The sequence below is a fragment of the Peromyscus eremicus genome, chromosome 5, assembly GCF_949786415.1.
Source record: "Peromyscus eremicus chromosome 5, PerEre_H2_v1, whole genome shotgun sequence".
In the NCBI taxonomy this organism is placed as follows: Eukaryota; Metazoa; Chordata; class Mammalia; order Rodentia; family Cricetidae; genus Peromyscus; species Peromyscus eremicus.
The window spans coordinates 127,028,871-127,054,543 of NC_081420.1; the positions used below are offsets into that span (position 1 = coordinate 127,028,871).

General features: G+C 38.9%; 1 protein-coding gene across 3 annotated transcripts in view; it reads left to right on the forward strand.

Moving 5' to 3' along the window:
* Phkb (phosphorylase kinase regulatory subunit beta) overlaps nucleotides 1-25,673 on the forward strand; it is a 206,236-nt gene that overhangs the window by 17,699 nt on the left and 162,864 nt on the right. For all 3 annotated transcript variants that reach the window (XM_059264496.1, XM_059264498.1, XM_059264497.1), the window contains one exon: nucleotides 23,795-23,884. In XM_059264496.1, coding sequence (XP_059120479.1) covers nucleotides 23,795-23,884 — 90 coding nt within the window. The remainder of the gene's footprint in view (nucleotides 1-23,794; nucleotides 23,885-25,673) is intronic.

Here is a 25,673-nt window from a genome sequence, read left to right on the forward strand (position 1 = left end):
CTGAAACAACCTATTTTTGCTTTCAGGGCAGAAAAAGTACAATAGTAAATATCAGAATTGTTTTAGAGCATACTCCACTATTTGGGGATAATTGTAAGAGCAGTGTTGCCTTGGAAGCAGGCTATATTATTGCTATTGTTAGAAAAGAAAATTCCCAGTGTTGAAAGAAACACAGGCACAATGCAAAAGTAACCCAGCAATCCCCTCTTTTTGTTGTTCTTGTAAAAGAGGTGCCCTTTGATCCAAACCCAGGGAGCAAAGCAAGCACACCCAGGTAGGACAGTGCTTAGTATTTATTCTGATTTAGGCAGTGACTGTGTCTCACTCCAGTAATGGGAGCTCAACCTCACAATCTGACACAGTTGGCTGATTCATATTGGCATGAAGGGGAAGGGTCTGAAGGTGAAGTGCCAGGATGCCCAGGGTTGTAAGCAGGCATGTACATGAGAGTTACATACAATGGAGAAGTTTATGAAATGTTGGCTCTTGGCAGGCTAGCCATCTTTGACAGAAAAAAAAAAGTTTCCTACACTGTGAATCTATTGTTTTTATGATTAGAAATAAGACTTTCACAAACCTGAAATGATAACTCTGTTCAGCTCTTTTTTCTTTTCTTTCTTTACTGGAAACAGAGAAATAAGCCATGTTCCTATGTTTAAGTTGTAGCTGCTCTACCTGCTAGCAGTGTGACTTTGAAAAATTCAAAAAACCTTCACTTTCGGTCTTTAAAATGGAAATAATAGTATTTACTCATTAGGATTATAGGAGGATCAAATGAAATCAAAATTACAAAGCTCTTAATACAATATTTTACTTGTGGTAAATGCTTAAGTAATGTTAGTTACTTTTTTATGATACATACTATCATAGTAATGAGGCTGAATAAAAAAGATGGAAAATTAAGGGGACATGGGGAGATAAAGGAGCCCTCCACCCTAGAGTACAGCTTGTCTGTCCTGTTCATGGAGTCACAGAACTAAGAAGCTTCAAACACCTCAGAGAGGAAAATTGCGCACAGTATCTGTCTCCTGAGCACTCTATGCTAACTCGGGGCCAGAAAGCCTTATGACCTTTAAGGTTTACCAGTGATCTCAGCTTCTGAAAGCCATCTGTGTGCACTTAGGGCCAGAATGACTTATGACCTTTCAGCTGTAAGACTCTTCTCAGATTCCTAAAGCCATTTGTGCCTCCCTCTGCCCAGAATGGTGAATTTTGACACTGCTCTGTCATCTATCACTTTTGGCAACACCCTAGTAACCTTTTGATCTTTAAAGTTTACTTTTAAAATACATTCTTTGAGAAATATATTTTAAAAAGCAGGAGGTAGGGGTTCTTAAAAACTTTCAGAGATGTCACTTGGGAGCCACCAAAATTCTATTTATGCTCATTGTAAAAACATGTATGAGCCACTTGGCTTTTAGAAGTCCATGTACCCACTTGAGTGTCTTAACCTTTTTCTTTCTTTCTATTAACCTCCATGCTTTAAATCTTTGTAAAAATCTTTAATAAATTCTAACTCTACTGCCTATTGGCTTGTTCTGAAATTCTTTTCTGTAGTGAACAATCCAGTTTTGTTGGAGGAGCAACTGAACTCCTTGCTGTAAATGGCCACGTGTAGCTGTGCCTTTGTCCTTGAAGCCACTGACAATAATGCTATTATTATATTATTTTTTGCCCTTTTTTAGCATTTTGAATAAAATTTTAATTGTGTTGTACTCTGTCTAGAGTGTTTAATATTGATAAGCATGGTGTTTTGAGTGTATTGGTAGTTAGAGTAAAATCTTTGTCCAGGACAAAGAGTCTAAAATAATAAACATATTCAAAAAACTATATCAAACTCATGAATAGGGAACCTGGAGCTCTTATTTCTGGTATTGGGTCTGCCCTTCACTAGCTCTACATTCTTGAGTAAAAGGTGAATTTATTCTATAAAACAAGGGCTTTAGACACCTTTTGCCTTAGCATATAGCACTCAGTGCTTGACTGTCAGGGAGTCAAGGAAGAGTGCTGACTGGGCTTTTAGAGCCTCAGTTGGGTTACTTTTAAGGTTCACAAGACAGAAAAGGTTGAGACTGTCCTGAGCTGCTTTGGTAAGGTTGTAGAACCAGATCTGTTAGCATAAGTATGCAATATCCTTGAAGCACACTTTCATCAAAGCATGTCAATCTTGGTATGTAAGCTGTTTGCTTGGTTCATGGCTGGATTTTCCTGGGAAAACTGAGTTGCTGTTTAATTTTGCTGTTTGGCTCCTTCGACTACCACCCATCCTGAAAGATAAAGAGCCAAATTAATTGTGAAAAGCAAGAAAGGGTTTATTTAATGTGGCCACATTGGGAACAACGACAAAGAGTTATAGTGCCCACCCTCAACATTCTGGGTCATGACTGAGGTTTAAATCTAAGTAGATGGGTAGAGGTATGCATGCCTAAGCAGTTCTAGTCAAGCCTGTCACTAGCTAGCTCCAGTCTTCTCTGCAAGGTACTCCAACTAGTCATCAGCACTGTGTTACTATTTCTAGGAGACAAATTTCCCTCTGGCTGGCTTCAACCTTTTCCCAACTTGATTCCTAGGGCAATGCCAATTTCTTGAAGCACAATGGTCTGATAGCCAAAGGGAGCTATTTGAAATTCTAAAGAGAATAGCCTCATGGTCTGCACTTTGAGGAGCAAAGGTCTGTTGTGATCCATATTTGCTAAGCAGAAGTCTTTCCTAATAGCCTCATCTCTTCTGTTTCTTATACTTTGGAGTATAGATCTTGGATCCTCAAAAGATCACCTTTGTGTTCCTAATCTTGAACTTAGTCTGTGATAAATATGTCATCTTCTGTATTCTTCTCCACTGGACACAACCCTACTGCTATTGGGTATGACTGGTACATTCTGTAGCTACTTTTCATTGTTTCTGTTGGTTTCTTGGTCTCCTGTGGACCTCAATTTCTGGCGTGAATTTACCTGATCTGGATCTGAGGCAAGATAGACAGGGAAATTATAGTGACATGGGAAGAAAAACACAGATAAGAGACAAGACTCTTCATCTTGGGTTCATCTGGGTTGATAAAGGCAAAAACCTCAGCCACCAAATTTCCCATGAAGACAATATAGATTTCCCAAAAGACATGTTGTCAAAGCAAGTGAATTATACTTCCTCATGGCCTAAGTGATCTATTATGAGTTCCTAGCCCTCTCCTCTCATTCCTAAGTCTAAACAATTGCTCCTCGTAAGTCCTCCTCACAACTTTGTTTAAAAAGAGACTTCTTTAACCCTATAAACTAAACTCTCTGAGCAGTACTCTTTTACAAAGAAGGCTTCGTGTGGCGATGTAATGTGAGAACCACCGAAAACATATGCTCCTCATCCTTGGATATGTCTTATCTTTTCCAGAGTGTCTTAGTTTCTCTTAACCCTTATGCTTAAGATTTGTCCTACAAATGTCTTCATAGTCTCCAACTCTGCTTCATATTGGCACACTGTTGTTTGACTTCTTTTGGGAAGACACAATACATTTATGTATCACCCTAGATAGAAGACCAGTGATGGAGCAAAGGAACAGTTCCACCAGCTTGCAACTTGCTGAACTGTGAGCTCATTGGGTTGCTTACAGAGGTCTGGGTCCAGGGTTCCTTATAGGAGCATGGACAACTAAGAAGTTAAAGGCTGATTTCCATTCAAATTTGAAGGTACAGAAATAGCTCAGTTTCATTCATAGTAGTGTACACTGTATACTTAAAATATCTGTTGTCTAGACTCCTGTTTTCATTTCAGTTTTGGCCACCATAAACCTCCTATAATTGAATTTTAATGCAAATTTTAATAGCCTTAGTGTTCATCAGAGTCACATTCTTTATTTTTCTTTTATTGAAAATAGATTATTTTCTCATACAATATATCCTGACTATAGTTTCCCCTCCCTCTATTCCTCCCAATTCTTCTCCACTTCCCTTTCCCTCTGGATCCACTTCCTTTCTGTCTATCATTAGTAAAGAACAGACTTTTAAGAGATAACAACCAAACATGACAAAATAAAATATAAGATGAAGCAAAAACTTTCATTATTGAAGTTAGACATGGTAACCCAATAGAAGGAAAAAAGTCCCAAGAGCAGGCCAAAGAGTCAGAGACTCACTCATTCTCACAGTCAGGAGTCCCATAAAAACACTAAGCTAATAGTTATAATGTATACACAGAGGCCGTGGGATAGACCCATGTAGACCTGTGCTTGCTGCTCAGGGTCTGTGAGCTAATTTCACCCTGCTTAGTTGAATCAGAGATCCATGTTTTCCTGGTGTCCTCTATTCCCTCTGACAGAGTCATAGTCTTTCAGTTTTATATCGTATAAAAGTAAAAACAAAATACCTATATAGTCTAATATGTATATATAAACTATGATATGCTTAGAATGGACATGAAAAATTTTAAGCCAAAGTATAGGTTGAGTAATGTATAATGAATTAGAACTTCACGAACCCCTAGTTTAGTACTCTAGTTCTATAATTTTAGATGTATGTATTAAAAATACACTAATTTATATTTTAATACCTTCCTTTAAAAGTCTTAATATATATATTATGATAATTTGATATGTGTGTATTATATAATGTTTAAATAAGGTTATTGGTATTTCTATCTCCTTAAAATTTAATAATTTAATTATTACGTGTGTTTGTGTGTTGCAAGCACAGATATGTGTGTGCCATGGCATCGGTATGGAGATCAGAGGACCCCTTGCAGGAGACTATTCTCTCCTAACACATAGATCCACAGATTAAACTCAGGTCACATCAGGCTTAGGGACAAGTGTTTTTATTTGCTGAGATTTCTTACTATTCCTAATTTTTAAATCTTTAAGTTTTAACAGGAGATACTTGGTGTGGTCCCAGCTTTACTCCTTCTTGTGGATGTTTTCAGTCCTTCCTTCATCCCACTCCCATTCCTTTGTGTCAGCTGCTTAGACCTAGAAACCCTTTCTCCCTTGGAGCCCCAGTGAGCACATGGAGCTGGCCCACAAGTAGGCAACTCTCACTGTCCTTCCTGTCCTCCATTACAGTCTTTCCCTTCTCACCCTCAGCCCTGTAATAACTTGCTTGCAGATGTCCCTTCTCCCACCTCAACTCCGTTCACTGGAGACTCCAACTCATGGGACTGACTCAGGGTCCTACTAGCCCTTTCATTCCTGTCTCTCCAGATTGTTCTCTCTTTTGCCACAACCTACTTTCCATGGAAAATGTTTAGATTGAACATTTTCTTTGACTGAGGTATATGTTTCTTCTATCTTGTCTTCCACACCTGATATTCTCTCTTCCAGTGTCTTGAACTCCTCCCACCAAACCTCTGATTCCTGGGGACCCTGCCTCTTGGTGTAGACAGGGTCCCCTTACCTCTTTCCATAGCCCCTCTCAGCCATTTCTCCTAACCCATCTCCATTCCTCTCTGCCACCCACTGACCTGCAGAAGTGTTCATTGTCAGGAACCCACAGGACTACACTGTCCTGTGATCTAGAGAGGGCAACAGAAACCAAGGGACAGAACACTCACCCAACAAAGACAAGACCAGATGTCAACTACAGGTGCCAGACCAGACTACTATACTCTGCAAAACTATCAGTAACAATAGATGGAGAAAGAAAATATTCCATGTTAAAACCAAATTAAGCAGTATCCCTTTATAAATCCAGCTCTACAGAACACATTAGAAAGAAAACTTCAGTCTGAGGAGGTCCACTGCCTATCAGAAAAAACAAGGATGAAATAATCTCAGACCAGCAAATTAAAAGAGGGAGAATAAAACACACACCACAACAAGAAAATAACAGGAATCATTAAGCACAACTCGTTGAAAACTCATTATCAATCTCAACATTAAGCCTCAGTTCTCTAATAAAAAGACACAGACTAACAGAGTGGATTAGAAAACAGGATATATCCTTGCTGCATTCAAAAACACTCCTAGTATCAAAGGATAGAAATCACCTCGGGGTAAAAGAATGGAAAAAGTATTCCAAGGAAATGAACCCAAGAAGCAGGTATAGGTGTTTTAATATCTGACAAAATGGACTTCAAAGTAAAACTAATCAAAAGAGATAGAAAAGGATACTACATATTCATCGAAGGAAAATCCGACAAAAGGATATTGCAAAATCCTAAACATTTATGCACCAATCAGAACGGCATATAAGTTCATATAAGAATCACCACTACACCTAAAAATCACATATTGACACTCACACATCAATAGTAAGTGACTTCAGTACTCCACTCTTGCCAGTAGATGGGTCATCCAGACACAAACCAAGCAGTAAGAAAATGCTGTAGTTAAATAATATCATAAATCAAATGGACCTGGCAGATAGTTACAGAAGAGTTCACTCAAACACAAAAGAATATACCTTCTTCTTAGTAGCTCCTATAACTTTTTCCAGAAGTAATCACATACTTGGACACAAAGTATGTCTCAACAGATATAAGAAAATTGGTAATTCCTTGCATCCTATCTGATCGTCATGGATTAAAGCTGGATATCAATAATAATGAAGTATACAAACTCATGGAAACTGAACAGCTCACTAATGAATGAAAAATGTTTCAAGACAGAAATTAAGAAAGAAATTTAAAATATTTTATGAATGAAAATGAAAATGTAACATACCCAAACCTAGAGGACACATGTAGGCAGTTCTAAGAGGCAAGTTCATAGCACTAAGTGCCTAGGACAAAATGAAGAACTAACACCCCAAAAGAGTAGGTGGCAAGAAATAAACTCAGGGCTGAAGTCAACAAAATACAGACAAGACAAGACAAAGAATCAGTGAAACAGAGGTTTTTTCTTTTTGTGATGATCAGTAAGACTGATAAATGCTTATCCAAATTAAAAGAGAGAATATCTAAATTAACAAAATTAGAGTTGAAAAGGGGGATATCATAACAGACTCCAAGAAAATCGGAGAACCAAAAGGTTTGAGGCCAGCCTGGTCTACAGAGTGAGTTTCAGGATAGCTAGGGCTACACAGAGAAACCCTGTCTTGGAAAACAAAACAAAATAGCAATAACAATAAAAATAAAAAAGATACGGGGGGGGGCATACTTTAACAATCTGTACTCCACCAAAAAGAAATGGATACTTTTCTTGACATATACCACCTAACAAAGTTAAATTAAGATCAGGTAAGCACTTTAAACAGACCCCGTTTAAATACCCTGTTGTGTAATAGAAGCATTCATGAAAAGTCTCTGATTGATTTTGCATTGCTTTCTACTAGAGCATGACAGATTAATTAACACCAATATCCCTCACATTATTCCATAAAATAAAAACTAAAGAAATATTTCCTATTTTCGTGAGACCCCAAATTACTCTAACACCTAAGCTACACAGAGACACAACAAAGAGAAGTACAGACCAATATCCCTTATGAACATAGATGCAAAAATTCTCCATAAAATACTTGCACACAAAATCCAAGAACACATCAAAAAGTTCATCTATTATGACCAAGTAGGCTTTGTCCCAGGGATGGTTCAACATAAGTAAACCAATAAATATAATCCACCATGTAAACAGACCGAAAGACAAACCCCCCACGATCATCTCATTAGATTTAGAAAAGACCTTTGACAAAAATCAAATATCTTCTCATGATAAAAGTCCTGGAAAGACTACACATTCAAGGGACTTACTGCAACGTAATAAAGGCAATTTACCACGAGCCCACAGCCAGCATCAAATTAAATGAAGAGAAACTTCTTACATTTCCATTAAAATCAGAAACAAGACAGGGATGTCTACTCCATACCTATTCAGTATAGTACTTGAGGTCTTAGCTAGAGCAATAAGACAACTGAAGAAGATCCAGAGGACATAAATTGGAAAGGAAGAAGTCAAAGTATCTTTATTTGAGATGATATGATAGTAATCATAAATAATCCTAAAAACTCCACTAGGAAACTTCTATAGCTGATAAACACTTTCAGCAAGTTAGCGGGATACAAAGTTAACACACAAAAATCAGTAGCCTTCCTATAAACCAATGCCAAACAGACTGAGAAAGAAATCATGGAAACAATACCCTTCATAATAGCTTCAAAAATACATCTTGGGATAATGCTAACTAAATTGGAAAACTTTTATGTTTAAAGATTTTTAAGACACTGAAGAAAAATTGAAGAAAACATCAGAAGATGGAAAGATATCCTATGCTCATATATCAGTAGGATTAATATATTGAAAATGACCATCCCAAAGCAATCAACAATTCAATGCAATCCCCATCAAAATTCCAACACAGTTTTTTGGAGAAATTGAAAGAACAATTTCCAGCTTCATGTGAAAAAGAAAAACTCCAAACAGTTAAAACAATCCTGAATAGTAAAACAACTGGTAGAAGTATCACCATGCATGATTTCCAGTTGTACCACAGAAGTATAGTAATAAAAGCAGTATAGTATTGACCTAAAAACAAATACATGGATGAAAAGATCTTATTTGAAGACCCAGTTATAAGTTCACACACTTATAGACACCTGGTTTTTGACAAAAGAAAAATACACACTAGAGAAAAGACAACATCTTCAACACATGGTGCTGGTTAGATTAGATGACTGCATGTGGAAGATTGCATATAGACTCCTATTTATCACCCTGGACAAAATTCAACTTAAAATGGATCATGCCTCTCAACATAAGACCTTACACTCTGAATCTGATAGAGGGGAAAGTGGAGGATGGATAAGTTTGAACTTACCAGGACAGGAGAAGATTTTTTTAAATATAATACCAGTACCACAGGCAGTAAGACCAACTGTAGAGAGCCGTGCACGGCCGCGCCACAAGGATGGCATGGGCATCCGGGTTCTGCCTTCCCGATGGCAGGTGCTCCTTATTTGGCTAAGGCTAGGCTCTGGCTTGCTTCCGCGCACCTGGACCTAATCTGGCTTGCTTGCGTATGTCTGACCCTATCGGCATTGTCCACGTGGCACCACGGGGTTGATTGCCCAGTGGCTATAAAGAGCGTGGGCTGGCTTTCCCAGTAGAGAGAATGAGTATGAGTGAGTGAGAGTGAGAGAGAGAGTGAGAGAGAGAGAGAGAGTGAGAGAGAAGAAGAAAATGACTTTCCCCAGGGTCAGAAGATTGTTCAAGGTTCCTGAATAAACTGCTTGGAGAAGAGCCTGGCGTCGCGTCTTCCTTGCTGGTCGAGGCGGACGCGACAACCAACAATTAATAAATGGTACCTCATGAACTGAAAAACTTCTCTATGGCATAGGACATCATTCATACAAAGCAGCAGCCTAATGAATGGGAAAAGATCTTTACCAATTGTACATATGATGTAGGGTTAGTATCTAAAATATGTAAAGTACTAAAACAAACAAAAAACCCCAAACAACAAAGAAACCCAAATGTAAGTGCTTATTTACCAGGCCAAGGTCACCTGATATGGCCATGAGAAATGAAACCAGGCCAGTTGGAGGGTCCACAGCAAAAGTTTAAGCTGTGGTAATTTTATTGAGAGCAATCAGAGTTTGTATACCTTTATCAGAAACAGACTATAATGGCAGTTGCCAGGATTAATGCAGTTGTAGTTGCCAAGATACAGTGACATTTGCAAGCCATACAAGGTACACAAGATTAATGTCTAAGATCAATTGTCCAGTCAAGCTTTCATGCTTTCTTAACTACTAAGGGAACATACAGAGAAACACAATGTGGCCTGAGTGCTTCACTGCCTGAGGGAGTGCGTCTGTCTCTCAGGAACATGAAGGCACACTGTGCCCCAGGAGCCATGGACTCTTAACCTGAAAAACCTATGGCACGTGCCTCTCAAGGCAGCTAGGCCAGGCAAACTCCATGGTTCCCTGCAAACAAATAACATAATTTTAAAAAGCAGTATAGAAATAGAGAGTTCTCAAAGGTGAAACACAAATGGTTGAGAAACACTTAGAGAAGTGTTCAGCATCCTTAGCCATCAGGGAAATGCAAATCAAAACTACTTTGAAATTTCATCTTACACCAGTAAGAATGGCTAAGATGAATAAAACAAGTCACAGCTCATGCTGGCAGCACTCATCCATTGCTGGTGGGAGTATAAGCTTGTACAGCCTCTGTGGAAATCAGTGTGGGTTCCTCAGGAAGCTGGGGATAGATCGACCTCAAGATCAGCTATACTGCTCTTGGGCATATACCCAAAGAACTAGGCATCCTTGTTCATCCATGTTCATCCATGTTCATCCATGTTCATAGCTCCTTTGTTTATAATTGCTAGGAGGTGGAAACAGACTAGATGTCCATCAGTGGATGAATGGATAATGAAAATGTGGTTCATTTATACAACACAATGTATTCAACTGTTAAAATTTACAATCATGTATGAAGATTTTTTTCAAGAAAATAATTTTAACTGGCATATAAAACCATAAAAATTATGTGTTTTTAAACTGTTTTACACATTTTGTTTCTTTGTTTGGTTTGATTTTGTCTTTTTGATATAGGCTGTCATAGTGCAGCCAGCCTTGTACTTATGTCATTCTATATTTAAATTAACAAAAAATCACATTTCCTCATTCTCTTCCTCCCCCCTCCCCCTCTGTGTGCGTGTGTACAAACACACACACACACACACACACACACACACACACACACACACACATGTCAGAGGACTACTTACAGGAGTCCCTTCTTTCTTTCCACCATATAGGTCTCGGGGAGTGAACTCATATTGCCTGGCTTGATGGCAAGTGTCTTTATGCCCTGAGCCATCTTGCTGACCCCTTTCTACACTTTAATTTCTCTCTCCAAATTCTTTAAGTTTAATTTGTTTCTCACAGAGAGATGTACTTTTCTGGGGTACTTGACAGTTGGCTATAGCTAAGTATGCAGGAAAATAGTGATATGTTAGTGAAATTAAGTTTAGCTCTTAGGAGTCATGCTATGGAAGTGGTTTATTTTAGTCATAAATTCTTGCATGATGACCTCTAGCATCCCTATGTATAGCATGGGATCATACTTTAGTGCATCTTGTTTCCTTTCCTAGGTGCAATGGTTACTGAATGCGGTTACTATGGATTTCCATAGTCCTGCACATAGGTACTACATTGCCTGTAACAAAACAAGGCTGCCTCAATGCCAGATTTGTTTCACCCAACTATCCTTTCCTGTTTCTTAAAAATCATGGATAATTTAATTTGCAAATTAAAAAAAACTACTGTGTGGAATATCCATCCTAATATTGATGAAAAAAATTGTATTAACTACTTTTGGATCAGTAATTCTTTGATTTCCCATTTTGTGCTCAATTCCTCCCTAACTGCCCAAGAACATAAGAAAATTCATGATGGGCAAATGAAGAAAATTAAGGTTCTTTTTTATGGTTTATTCTGGTAGGTTTACTTAAAATATTTCATTTCTCTTTCATGGCCATTACATAATTTCCCCCACTTTTCCAATGAGAAGGTCTAGTTCAGAGATATTGCAGATCCTGGAAGTTGCAAGAAGATTTAGTAGTGATTACAGCTCAGTTTTCTGTTTTAAAGCCCACTTTATTGTCTCAGGTATTCAAGACAATTTTTCTCTAAGACTTGTTAGTCATTTCTGGGGACCACCATGAGAAGTGGGTTAGGTGGCTTCCGTTTTCCTCTCCTGAACTTCAGGTTTAATCACACTCACTTCAGAGTGAAAACTGGCTCCTGAAAGATGTGGCTTGTATTACATACAAGGAAGTTTGATCCGTTAATGACTATATTCTTTGCAAAAGTCAGTTCCTCTTCATTGATCTTCAGCAAATTGCTAGTGTAAAGATGATATACAGACAGTTTAGGAAAGATCAATACCATCTCTGCCCTGATATAGATAATATTCTAAACTTAACGGTTATTTTATGGGAAAAAAGTTGACTAGTATTCATTACTTGGTGTTATAGTTGGGATCTGCAGTGTCCTCCAAAGACCCATATGTTAAAGGCTTGGTCACTAGTCTCTGGTGCTTCTGGGAGGTTGTAGAATCGTTGAGAGGTGGGGCCTACCAGGAAGAAGTTATTGTTTTTGAGACAGGGTCTCATATATCCCTGGCTGTCCTGGAACTCTCTATGTAGACCAGGCTGTCCTTTAACTCATAGAGATGTGCCTGCCTCTGCCTCCCAAACGCTGGAATTAAAGGCATGTGCCACCATGCCTGACTTGCTACCAGGAAGAAGTTGAATGATTGTGCTCTTGAAAGTGATATTGGAATGCTGTTGTCTTCCTCAATGCTGGAATAAGAGCATAATTTCAATCTTAGATATTTGGAATTTAAATTTAAATTTGAAGTATCTTATAGTGGTTCTGGGTTTTTCTTGAGAAGTCATCTATGTTCAGGTTTAGTACTATCCTTTCTGGAATGATCCACTTAAAAGGCTGCATGCATAGTCTAGTGATTGCGCACATGATTTTTAATCATCACTCATGGTTTTATTCACACCCATCTTTATAAGAACAGAAAGACCTAGAGACCATAACTGAGTGAGTTGAGTTACTCTTTGGTCACAGACTACGTGGTGGTTATGTGAATCACCCTTAAGTTCATCTGCCCCACTTCATTTATTACATCTGATTCTAAGTGGCCTTTGGCAAAGTGAAGACATCAGAGGACTATGATCCCATTGCTTACTAAGTATTTATAAGTACTATCGTATGCCAGACTGTATTGGCACTAGGATTACTACAATGAATGTAAGTAATCAGTAGCACATTTCATATGTTATACTTGTAAGGTTCCTAGCACCAACATGGTGGCTCACAAACACCTGTAACTCCAGTTCCAGGGGATCCAACACCCATTTCACCAGGTATGCATGTGAATTGCACATAAGTAAATGTGGCAAACACACTTATATACTAAAAAATGTAAAAAATATTTTTAAAAATATTAAGAATATTAAACTTGTTTGAATCAGCTCTGACCTTGCAGAAATTACATGATAATATTATGAAATTATCATGAGTCTTTTGGGCAAGGTACTCTAGTACTGGACTATAAATACAAAGAAAAAATGGACTCACTAACTGAATGATTGGTATTCTTAAGGTCACATATGAAATGCCAGTCGTATTTAGTGTCCTTAAATGGATTTTATGGGCCTTTCTTCTTCTCTAAAGGGCACTGGAAGGACTTAGTATCTTTTTATTAAAAATAAAAGGTGAATGGCACACGGCCTTCACATCTTTGAACTAGGTGTAGAAGCAAATTTGACTTCCTTCTTATTCAATCATGTTGCTCATTTGCTAGCTTGTATTTTGTTTCAGATGTTTCTTACCCAGCTTGAGCTTTACTATGGTAACACATACATCATGGAGTTCAAATGATCTTCAGTAATAGCTAAGTGTATATACATACACAAACAGTTCAGGGCAGTCTGCTATACAAAGCAGGAAATGAAATCAAGGATTAAGGATCAGACTTCTCAGTAAAATGTTGTTTCACGAGACTGTAAGGACAAGAGAACATACACAGGTTTGTCTCCAGAGAGCCCTGTGTTCAAATTTACGCCATCATTCATACATTCCTTGTGTCTCGGTTTAATATCCTCCTCATAGCTTTGCCATGACTTTGAGACTGCATGGTGTATGTGAACTCTGTATGATGTGTTTTGGTTAGGCAGTCAAATTTCCTTTTTCCATTTTGGAAAATTACAGAAGTGGTAAACAAATGACTTCTCACATGGTATTTAGATAATCAGAGCTTTGTGGAATAAAAGTATACTAGTCTCCTTAGTGGTCATCTTTTAAGCATTTGTTGTGTTGTGTCTTTCTAGACTTTTGGAAGTATTCAGTTACCTGTATGTGCACATGCAGTTGGAGACATTACATACTTAGTTTTTAATCTTATTTTGCTACAGTTAGTGTCAAGCTGCCCATGGAATATCTTACTATGTATCATTAAAATTTTCAGATTTTTCTTATTTCAAACATTTTATTGTTCTGTGAGTGTAAATGCAAGTGTAATATATTAGCGATTTGTATTTTGAAACTTAATAACAGCTATTTTTATTACATCTAGAGTAAAAATATAAAATACTACTATTTATCTGAATTGTATTTCCCTAAATTTTCATTGTGAACACAAAATTTAACAATTTTTTTACAGACATATCTATCATTTAACATGCATCATATCTTTAGTAAATATATCATATGTAATACATATTAAAAGAATTCCTGAAGAAGAAATCCATAATAATTTTTCTAATAAGAGGATTTTAATGCATGTTACTTAGAAGTATTTGCCGTGTATGTGTGTGGGTATGTTTGTATACATCCATGGTTGCACATGTGAGTATGTGCCAAGCTATGAGTGTGGTCAGAGGACACCTTGGGCATTGTTTCTGGCCTTCTACTTTGTTTGAAGTGTGCTCTCTAGATGTTCAAAGTTGCATATGTTAAGCTGGCTGGCCCAGGATCTGGGAGGGATTCTCCTGTCTCTGCCTCATGTCTCTCTGTAGGAGCATTGGGGCTGCAGATGCTCTGTGTACCTAGCTGCGTTCTGAAGATCCAGACGCAAGTCGTCACACTTGGATGACACCAAGCCATCTCTCCCGCAAACTCAGAGATAGTTTGATTAACATAAAGCATTTTATATAATTTCCCTGTTATCTTTGATTTTAAAAAGAGATTTAGAATTATTTCTTTCAGAATCTCTTTTAAGGAAATCATTACTAAAGCCCACATATCCAGTGTAAAATTTCATAGTTTAGCAATGCTTTAATGACTCATTTGAATGTTATTCTTTATAAACAAGTAGTATTTTAAGGTTTTATGAAACATTTAATAGAGCTCCAAACACCACTTCAATAGGTTTTAAGAAAATAATAGTTTTTAAGTTTATGAATATATGTTTACTAGGCCTTTTCATATATCTCTCAGTAACTAGCAGTCACATCTATACACACATTGTTAAATTAAGCATGCCAAGAAATAAAAAAGATTAAAAAGTAAAAATAACAACAGCACAAAATAAAAATTATTTATAAAAAATTGGATCACCCAAAGGTTTTGTTAGTTATTTGGGGCAATTTTAGGGGCATATTCAGTTTTATTCTGTTCTGTCTTAACAGAGAATATCAGACAAACAGCCACATGAAAACAGTTGTAAACACACAGAGCACAGTTGCATTAACAACATATAAAGTTGTGTCTGTCTTTGGAGGGAGCAGGCTAAGTGTTGGGTCATCTTTAGTGCTGCCTTTGGTTTTTCTGCCAGCCTGTTCCATTAGATATTTCCATCCTGTAATGGAAGGTGGCCTTGCCAGTGCTCCTTTCCTTCAGTTCTTAATTGTCCTGGAGGAGGGACAATGGGCCAGTGCCTCTGACCAGGAAGTCCTTCTGTGACAGGTTCCTGAGGGAGAGGACTGGGGATGGGAAAATAAAGACAATAGGAAGGCTGCTACCAGGAGGTCTTTCACACCTGGTGGCTGTGTTGAGCAAGTTTGTTAAGACATAGGGCATCTTATATGTGGTTTTCAGTGGGGAGTGGGCCAAGGTCAGCAGAGAGCTCAGTCAGTGTTGGCAAGAGAATGCAAGGTATCTTAGACACAGCTGCCTTAGGACTGATAACCACAGCCCTTCATTGGGGAAAGCCAGGCTCCCAGGAACCAAAACTTTGAGGCCCTGGCCCTAGCCCCAGACTGGTCCTTGCCAAGCCTGTCTCTGGGCAAGGATGCAGAACTTTTTTTCCCTTTGTGTTTTCATCAGGGCCTCTGGGAAAGCCTTGGGTCTGCCTGGATCACAAAGATCAGGGTGTCCTTTCCATCTTCTGAGCCTCCAGTGTTGTTAGGCACATCTGAGCATGACCACAGAGGCACTGAAACGCTAGTCTAGGCTTACCATTCCCTTGCAGAGGTTTCAACCAACAGCCTGCATTGTCTCTTGAGCATCTTTGAAGCTATGTGTTTTACCTTTGTGGGATTAGGCTGTCTCATTGGGAGGTCTGCAGTGGTCTTTGATTAGCTAATTGTTTTACTGTACTGTTAAGCTGCTAAGTTCAGAGAAAAGATTTCCATTCTTGAATGTCTTAGGCTTTTGTTGTATCAAGTCACCATTCAGGTGAAAAGTTCAAATGGTTGCGATTTTTCCTTTGGACCTAATGCTCAAGGGGCATTTTTTTTTTTTAACCCAGGGAATTATTTCTGTGCTCTTGCAAATAGTATTGCTTACAGTAGATGGAAAGGGAGGAGGTGAGGGCAATTAGGCTATAAAGAAGAAGTAAATAAATCATAGTAGTAGAAAATATAGACCAAAGTTAACTAGGAAACAGTGAGCATTAGGACCCTACAGGCGACAGAGCTGGGCTTGCAGTGGCAGCTAACAGTGGAGCTTCATCTGATTCTGCCATTCCAGTCCATCCTGGCAGGTGTCTGGGAACCTGGAAGGAAGATTGGACACAAACACATGCCAGTGATGTGGGAAATACTAGTAAGATGGTGGTGCTTTGAGGGCCCAACAGAATTGGACAATCACTTGGGCACTGCCATCTTTCCTTGTCCTTACCTGTGTTCAGTGGACAGGTCTTTGAGAGCATTGGCATATTTACAGCAGGGCATAAAATCCCAGGCGAGATTTGTGCTGCTCACAGATAAAATGTAGATCCTAAATGGCAACTGTTTGCCAATCTTAAGTCCAGTATTTATTACCATTACCAGTGCATGTACTTTTTGCTCCAACATAAATTCAGCTAGTGCCCTGTAGAACAGGGGACAGAGTCCATGCACATCCTCTATCCCAGCCATAGAAACTGCACACAGAACATTGAGAAGGGGAGAGGTGCCCTATGCTATAATCCCATTCCCTGCAGGAGCCTAGTCACAGTTTCCAAGTGCTAGGGGAAGGAGGGAATTAGCTGTATATTGCATTCCCTTGTTTAAGGGAAGGTTGAAATGTTCAAAAGAATTTTGTGCCCACCTCTTTCAGGCTGTACTCTGATTTTATAGACAAATTTCATAATTTAGAGGGTACCCATTGAAGATTCTTGTGTTCCAGGACAAAGAATTGCAGAGGGACACATACTAAGGTAATAGAAATAGAGGCAGTTTATTAAGAAGCTGGGGGAATACATATGCTGAAAAGCACTGGGCCAAAGGTTCAGGAAGCTAAAAGTCATTTGTATAGCACCGACTTATCCCATGTTTGTATATCCTAGGCTGCTCTTGCATAGAATCCAGGTCTCAAGGATTTCCAGTCCTCTGTCAACTCCTTTCTTTCATATATTTAAATTAAAATATATATTTATTTTATTTCTAATTATGTGTGCATATGTGTGCACATGTGTGTATATGCATTTGAGCATGCATGCAGATGCCTGCAGAGAGACTTTAGATGCTCCATTGCCAGAGTTACAGGCAGTTGTGAACTACACATTGTGGATGCTGGGTTGTTGCTGGATCCTAATGGCTCTCTCGGGGGAGGGGGTGAGAAGGCACGGCACAGAAACTGGGAGTCAGTTGAAGATAAGCAACAAACTGGTTTATTCAATAACAGGGAAGACCTTGTATACCTTCCTCCCATCACCCAAACTATGTCCCAATCTGGTAGCATTGCATGGTCATCCCTCATTGGCTGGGCACAATCAGGAACTCTGACAGTGACTGGGAACTCTGACAGTGCCTGTTGCTAGGCCCTCAGGCAGACTTCAGGTTGACTCATAAGGAAGTACGTTATGCGCATGCCTTGGCAACTGATTTGAGCCAATTTCCTCGACCCTATTGGCCTGTCCTACTACACTGGGTGAAACCCTGTTTCAAAAGTAAAATAAAAAAAAAAATGTTACTATTGATTACTTTTTCTTTGACTTCAGATTTTTGGCACTCTTTGGCATGAATTGTGTGAAGCATCTTTGCATTATTTTGCTAGTTAGTAAAGATGCAACATAATTTTGATCATTAAAATGGTCATCAATCATATCAAGGTGTTTTTAAGATCATGGACTATCTTAGCTGGGGTTTCTACTGCTGTGATTAAAAAAAAATCACTAAAAGGAACTCAAGGAGAAAGACTTTATTTCATCTTACACTTTGGGGTAATAGTCTGTCGTTGAGGGAAATCGGGGTAGGAACTCAAACAGGGCAAGACCCTGGAGGCAGGAACTGAAGCCGACACCATGGAGGAATGCTGTTTAGTGGCTTGCTCCTTGTAGCTTGCTTACCTTGCTGTTTATAGTGCCCAGGACCACCAGCCTGGAGGCGGCATCACTCACAATGGTCTGGGTCCTACCACATCAATCATAATTAAGGAAATCCACCAAAGGCTTGTCTGCAGGCCAATCTTATGGAGGCATTTTTTTCTCAGTTGAGGTTTCCTCCTCCTAAATGATTTTCGCTTGTGTCAACTTGACATAAATCTAACCAGCACAATTGGCCCCCTGTCAACTTGACACACAAATACATCACTATTCAACTATAATGTTTTTCTCATTTGTCCTCGAGATGACACATTAATATGACAAAATAGATCATTCTAACTTTTAAAAGTCCCAGTCTTTAAAATTTCAAACACCTTAAAAGTCCAGTGTCTTAAAAATTTTCAAAATATTTAAAATATTCAGTCTCTCTAAAGCCCCCCAATCTCTGTAAAACTCCAGTCTCTGAAGGGGACCCCTGAACCATGGGGGACCCTACCCTGGATTAGGCACAAGCCACACCCAAACACCTGCTTTCACAGAGAGATCCGTTATTAAGCAGGGAAGAAAAGTTAAAGTGACCGCTCTCTGACTCAGGCAGAAAACAGTGCAAATGACCTTGCCGGTGTAATCTTTAAGAGGAGAAGAAGGGAGAGGTCTGTGTTAGAATGGGCTAGGATGTGGTGGTAAAGAACATAGGGGATGGGGAGAAGGGGAGGGGACAAGGGAAAGAGGGCAGGGGTATTTGTCTTACAGGGACAAAGGACTGCCTCTGGATAGAGGGGAGACAGACCTGGCCCATAGGCAAATGGCAGTTTATAAAGGTAAAGGAGGAAACCCCATGTTAGGATGAGGTATTTAATGTTTTGTGGTTTTGTTTTGTTTTGTTTTGTTTTTGAGACAGGGTTTCTCTGTGTAGTTTTGGTGCCTGTCCTGGATCTCGCTCTGTAGACCAGGCTGGCCTCAAACTCACAGAGATCCGCCTGGCTCTGCCTCCTGAGTGCTGGGATTAAAAGTATGCACCACCACCGCCCAGCTGAGGTGTTTAATTTTAATGGGGCTTGTTAATTAGGTGAACCAAAGGGGGCTTCTGATCGCTGGACCTTGGTAGTCAGCCTCAGGAGGAAGAAATGGCCAAATGAGGGTCTAGACCTTAGTGGCTAGCTTTAGGAATGTAGTCTTAACAGTTTCTAGCAAGGCGGAAGAAATCAGAAGAAGGGCAAGGCCTGCCAGAGTCACATGCTCGAGTGGGCTAGGGTCCCTTCGGTCTCTAAAAGTTCAGTTTCTTAACCTCAGGCTCCTGTAAAATAAAAGAGAAGTTGCATCCTTGCTTACTTCTGGAAGGAAGAATTAAGGCACATTCACAATCAAACAAAGCAAAACTGAACTCCAACAGTATAAATAATTTAGTATCCACTGTCTGTGACTCACTCATCATCCTTAGGCCTCCAGAGGACTGTCACACCCCTGGCTTTGCCGTTCACAACACATGCACAGCTTGTCTTGTAGTCTCAAGCCTACTGTACGCCTCAGTGCTGCTTTGCTTGGCACTGCTACTGGAATCTCCAAAGTGCCATGGTCTCCTGCTGCAACTAGGCTGTATTTTCACCAATAGCCACTTCTGGGCTCTCTTCAGGGGCTTTGGTGCCAAGCTTCAACTTTGCTCTATGACCCTCTCAATCCTGGGCCTTTCACTGCAACTGAGGCTGCACCTTCACCAGTGGCCTGTCCCAGCCCATCTTCAGGGACTCCAGCCTTACCACACAGGGCCAAGCCTTAGCTGCTCTCTATGAACCCCTTGATGCCTTCAAAACTAACACCATCCTGGTGACTCTTTTTTTTTTTTTGGTTTTTTTCGAGACAGGGTTTCTCTGTGTAGCTTTGCGCCTTTCCTGGAACTCACTTTAGAGACCAGGCTGGCCTCGAACTCACAGAGATCTGCCTGCCACTGCCTCCCAAGTGCTGGGATTAAAGGCGTGCGCCACCACCGCCCAGCTATCAACCTGGTGACTCTTAATACTACCAAGTTCTGCTGCCAGCATGAGATGGAGTGGAGGCCACAGTTTCTGTGTGCTGACCCCGAGGATATGCTCCCAGATTTCCGCTCAATAATACTGGTCTCTTCTCATCACAGCTGATTATCTAGCCCCAGCTGACCAGCATCCATTGTTCCTGTAAAGCAAAGGTTACACTTCAGTGGTGCTGGCCTCTTGTTAACACACTGATTCTTCAGCCCCAGCTGATTGAAACTTTAGATCCTTAATTCAAAGTATCTCATAAATGGCCCCCAGTCTTTAAGGGGCTCTTAAACTTCCATTTGGAATTTTCCGTGTCAGGCCTTCATTGCCTGTTTTTTCAACATTCTCATCTTCCAAGCTCCCACTTTCAGAGCAGCCACTGAGGCTTGAGAACTCAATAGCTTTTCGAGCCCAAAGTTCACCTGCTACCACAATCCTCCAAAAAACTCCTAGACAGGTCTGTCACAGCAATAACTCCCTGCTCTTATCATTGTTTTTTTCTAGTTAGGGTTTCTATTTCTGTGATAAAACATCAAGGCCAGAAGCAACATGGGGAAGTAAAGGTTTATTTTTCCTTACACTTTGAGGTGCCAGTCCATCAGTGATGGAAGTCGGGCAGGAACTCAAGAAGTGCAGGGACCTAGAGGCAGGTACTGAAGCAGAAACCATGGAAGAATCCTTCTTATCATCTTGCTCCTCATGGCTTGCTCAGTCTTCTTTCTTTATAGCACCCAGGGCCACCATCCCAGGGATGGCACCTCTCACAATGGGCTAATTAAGAAAGTGCTTGCCGGGCTGTGGTGGCGCACGCCTTTAATCCCAGCACTTGGGAGGCAGAGGCAGGTGGATCTCTATGAGTTCAAGGCCAGCCTGGGCTACAGAGTGAGTTCTAGGAAAGGTGCAAAGCTACACAGAGAAACCCTGTCTCAAAAAAAAAAAAAAAACCAAAAAAAAACAAAAAAAAAAAAACAAAAAAAAGAAAGTGCTTACCCATGGGTCAATCTGATCTAGGCTTTTTTTTTTTTTTAATTGTTCCCAAATAACTCTAGTTGTGTCAGGGTGCTTATACACAGGCAGACTTCCTTTGAAAATTAGGAATTTTCAATGAAATAATGATACTGTGATAATCTTAGAAAGGAAGGAAGGAAAGAAGGAAGGAAGATGATTAGACTTTTCTGCTTTGTTTTGAGCAGCCTTTCTTTACTTCCTCTCCTCTTCCTCCCTCATTTCCTCTATCTTCTCTTACTCCCTTCTATCCTCTTCCTCTCTCTTTCTCTCCCTCCTTCCCTGTGTCTCTTTTTCCCCCTCCACTGCCCTAGGGACTGAACTGAGAACCTTGTGTTTGCCAAATGTTTTACCTTTTACTAAATAAGTATTTTTTAAAGAATCCTTTCTTTTTGTTTGTTTGCATGATAATAAAAAGTAAATGGAAAACCCCCTTCATTGATGCTTTTTTTGTAAAGAAAAGTATATAACAGTAATTTTAGTCTGTAGTATTAAATACAGTGACATTTAAAGAATAATATTTTAGTCTGAAACCATAATTACTCAATACTCTCTTTGAAGTAACCTGCCACTGGTTTCAGTTTTGCATATTCAATTTCTACCCATGTGCACTTACATCCCATCCGACCCAAGTGTAATGGAAGTACAGATTCATTTTTTTGTGGGTCTATATGTTTTGTATATGTTTGTATGTGTTTGTGTGTGTTCAATGTGCATGCAGGTGTGCACATGTGCATGTGACAGCCAGAGGTTACATCAGATGTCTTCTTTGGTCATTTTTTCACCTTAGTTTTTGAGACGGATTCTCTCATTGAACTTGGAGCTCATGAATCTGGCTAGATTGTGTGGCCTTGAGCTCTGAGGATCTGCCTGTCACTGCCTCACCAGCACTGGGATTACATATGTACAGACACTGCCACACCCGTCTTTTTACCTGGGTTCATGAGGATCCCATGCCAGGTCCTCATGTTTATGTGGCAACTACTTTACCAACTGAGACTTTTCCCCAGATCTCTATATATTCAAATTTTGATAATTTTATTTTTCACATGTAATGAAAAATATTATCTTTACTAGTAGAGAAGATACAAGGAAAAACAAAAATATTATTTGTTCATAATCTTTTCCCCTAGGCAACACTGTCTTCAGGCTACACATTCATTCTTAAAAGTTGTGATCATTTGCATCTGCTGTTTCTCTCTTAGTATATGAACTTTCACTGGGAATGTATATTTCCCCAAATTTTAATACCTCACTAATTAGCAGTGGTCTCATTTTTCTATCCCAACTGACAAGCTTTCCATACATTTGTATATATCCTCAGCTATGGCAGTGAACATAACTAGGCGTTTGTTTCCTGTGTCGCTGGAGGAAAGTTGTTCTGGTGATCAGTGTGTGTTTGCAAAGATCTTTACTATGGAGCCATTTCAGTTGGTACTGTTACTAAGACCCTTTAGAAAATGTCTTAACTCAGAGCATATTATTTCAAATTTCTATTTGTTTGTTTAAGGGGAGTGGCAGGCATGCCACACCACCTCATGTGGAGGTCAGAGGACAGCTAATAGGTTTTTCCTTCCACTATTCCATAGATCAAACTCAGGTTGTTAAGCTTAACAGCAAGCACTCTTACCTGCTGTGACATCTCTGAGCCCTAGTCTGGCTTTAAATTAACATACTGGACATAGTAATTTTATGATAATAAATTATTTAATTTTATTTAAAAAGTCTTTTAATCTATGTCAACATGATTTATCTAACCTTGGTAAATGGTAAGTTAACTTTTGTACTTTTTTTTTTAAACTATGTGGCACATATTATCTGAATCTAGAGATGAGTTAATTATGACTGAGATGATATGATTTCTGAGTGCTTTTAGCAAGAATGGAGTTAGTGCTCAGTCTGATGGCTGATGGTTCGGGTGTCTTCCTTTCACATAGTAGCTGAGAAAGTGCATAGTCAAGTGCGCGCAATTTTCTGTACTCACTTTGTGGCAAATCATCGTGATTATTGTGTATTCTGTAGCTTTTGAGCAGCATGCTCTGCTGATGCCTTAGAATAGTTTCCATAACTGAGAAACATAAGTGAGTTTTGCTTGTAGTCAAGATAGTAATGCAAGAGAACATGAAAATTTAAAAATCCCAGTATGAAACATAGCTGAATGTAGGGCAGATGTCTCTGGGGTGTGAGAGCTACTGAAATATAATTGAATATTCGTAGAATGGGTGGCTTTGGGATGTGTGCACGTTCTCTTTATTGTTGAGATTTTTGAAGTGGGATCATTCCATAGATGTTGTGTACTGAGTATTAGCATAGCTCATGTGGTCTGGAGTTAGATCTATTTCTCACTGATAGAAATCACTGAGCTTGTGACCACTCCATAAGTGTTAGGGGCACGGGGTTGTTAGGCCTGGTGTACACACCGTATTGTTGGATGGAATGGTTTCTTTGAGGGCAGAACAGCATTTAGGGCTTTTCTATGATCTTCTCTTACTGAAATTTTTTTTACCAGAAATGAATAGGGCAATTCAGAAATTAACTGGAAATTATATTGTTGGTTATTGAATCATCATTTGTTTAGAAAATTTCATCATTTATCTGGGTGAAAATTACCTAATTTGATGAGTTTTCATTTTTCTTTTAGGCTCAGTTTATGAACCTCTTAAAAGCATTAATCTTCCAAGACCTGGTAATGAAACACTATGGGATAAATTGGATCATTATTACAGAATTGGTAAGCACCACCTGAGGAAATCATAGTAGCTATGATTAGTATTCACTATTCAATAGTTATATTTCAGATATTATGTTGAAATATTATTCTGTAATTTGGAAATGGGGTAGTTTCACTGCTTAAGTAGCTATATTTTCCAGTTGTGTATCTATAATGGATTGTAAAAGGGAATCCACAGCCAATGAATAATTTTATGTTACCAATATCCTTTGTTTGTTTTAACCTTCCTAAGTATTAATAGATTTTATTTTAGTATTTTGAGACAACATCTCTATATAGTCCTGGCTGTCCTAGAACTCTTTATGTAGACCAGGCTGATCTCAAACTGACAGATTTACCTGTCTCTGCTTCCTGAGTGCTGGGATTAAAGGTGTGTACCACCATGCCAACCTTAATACATTTTAGAACTTGAGTATGTTTTACTTTTTGTTAATAAACAAATGTTTCATATGAGTGTTAAGTTGACCATTTATGTACATGTAGTTAGTTTGTAACTAACCAAGTAAAAGATGCAGTCTCAATAATTGTTCCATTAATAGTATCAGGTCCTCTGGAGGTTTTAGTTGTTGGTTTGTTTGATTTGAAGTTTTGTTTGTCCAAGATCAATGTGGCAAACTTGTTTTTCAATGTGAATAAGCAGTTTTGAGATATTTATAAATGGAATCCTTGTTTGTTTATCAGATCATAATTGGAATGTCTATTTTTTCTTTTTTTTTTTTTTTCAACCTTGCTTGTTGTGATATTTATTGTTCTCTTATGGTAAGGAGTAAAAAATTCTATTCATCGCCTAAAACATGGTTTTCTTTTTTTGTCAGTTTCAACCTCATATAAGCTTTATTTGAGCTTATTTTCCATCAAGATTCTGACATGCATTCTTATATTGCCCTTTTTTGTTATCTTTAAAGCAATAACAATCTAAATAGTACTAATTGTAGTTTTAAAAGAAATAGCCAGTATTTACTTTTTCACTATGGGGACCAGTTCTTTACCATGAGAAAGACAATCAATGTTCTGGGAAAGATTTGTTTAGTCTGAGACAACAATACTGAGTATGGTGGCCCAACGTGAACTCAGCATCCAGGAAATGGAGATAGGAGGATTTTGAATTCCAAATTAGCTGCATAGTAAGACCTTGTCTTAAGAAACAAATAAACAACAACCAAAACAATGAAGTGTTAACATGTCAGAGCTGGAGAAAGGGAGCTGTATAGAAAACTTTCTTCTGAGCTCAACATGACTGTTGCATTCTTGAACTTAAAAGATCTATGTAAGATTGGGCCTAATAACACCCTGTCATGGAGTAGCAGGGCCTTATGGGATCTCACCCTTGCCTGACGATTTATACTCGGTTGATAGGGGAAGGAGAGACATTTTCTTCACTCATATATCCACTGATAAGGTGCCAAGGCTCCTGTAAGCATTCTTTACTATTGTAAGCAACTTTAATGAAACTCATTGGACTACCAAAGGACTGAGGGAGGCATTAAATAGGAGGCAGCTAGCTGGTAAAAGGTAATGGTGAATATGATCAAAATTCAGTATCTGTATATATCAAAATGTCATAATAAACCCATTATACATAACTAATATATGCTGTTACATTTTTAAATGAAAAGAGATAGAAAAAGAGAAAGTTGTTATATCTTAATGTAGGTTACATTGATTTAGTGTATTTTGAGAAAAGCAGTGTTTGTTTATACAGAAAACTGTTTAGACAGAAATAAAGTTTCCTTTAGGAGGTATGAAAATGTCATGTAAGGGTATCTGCTCTCCTAGTTTGGGACCCCGT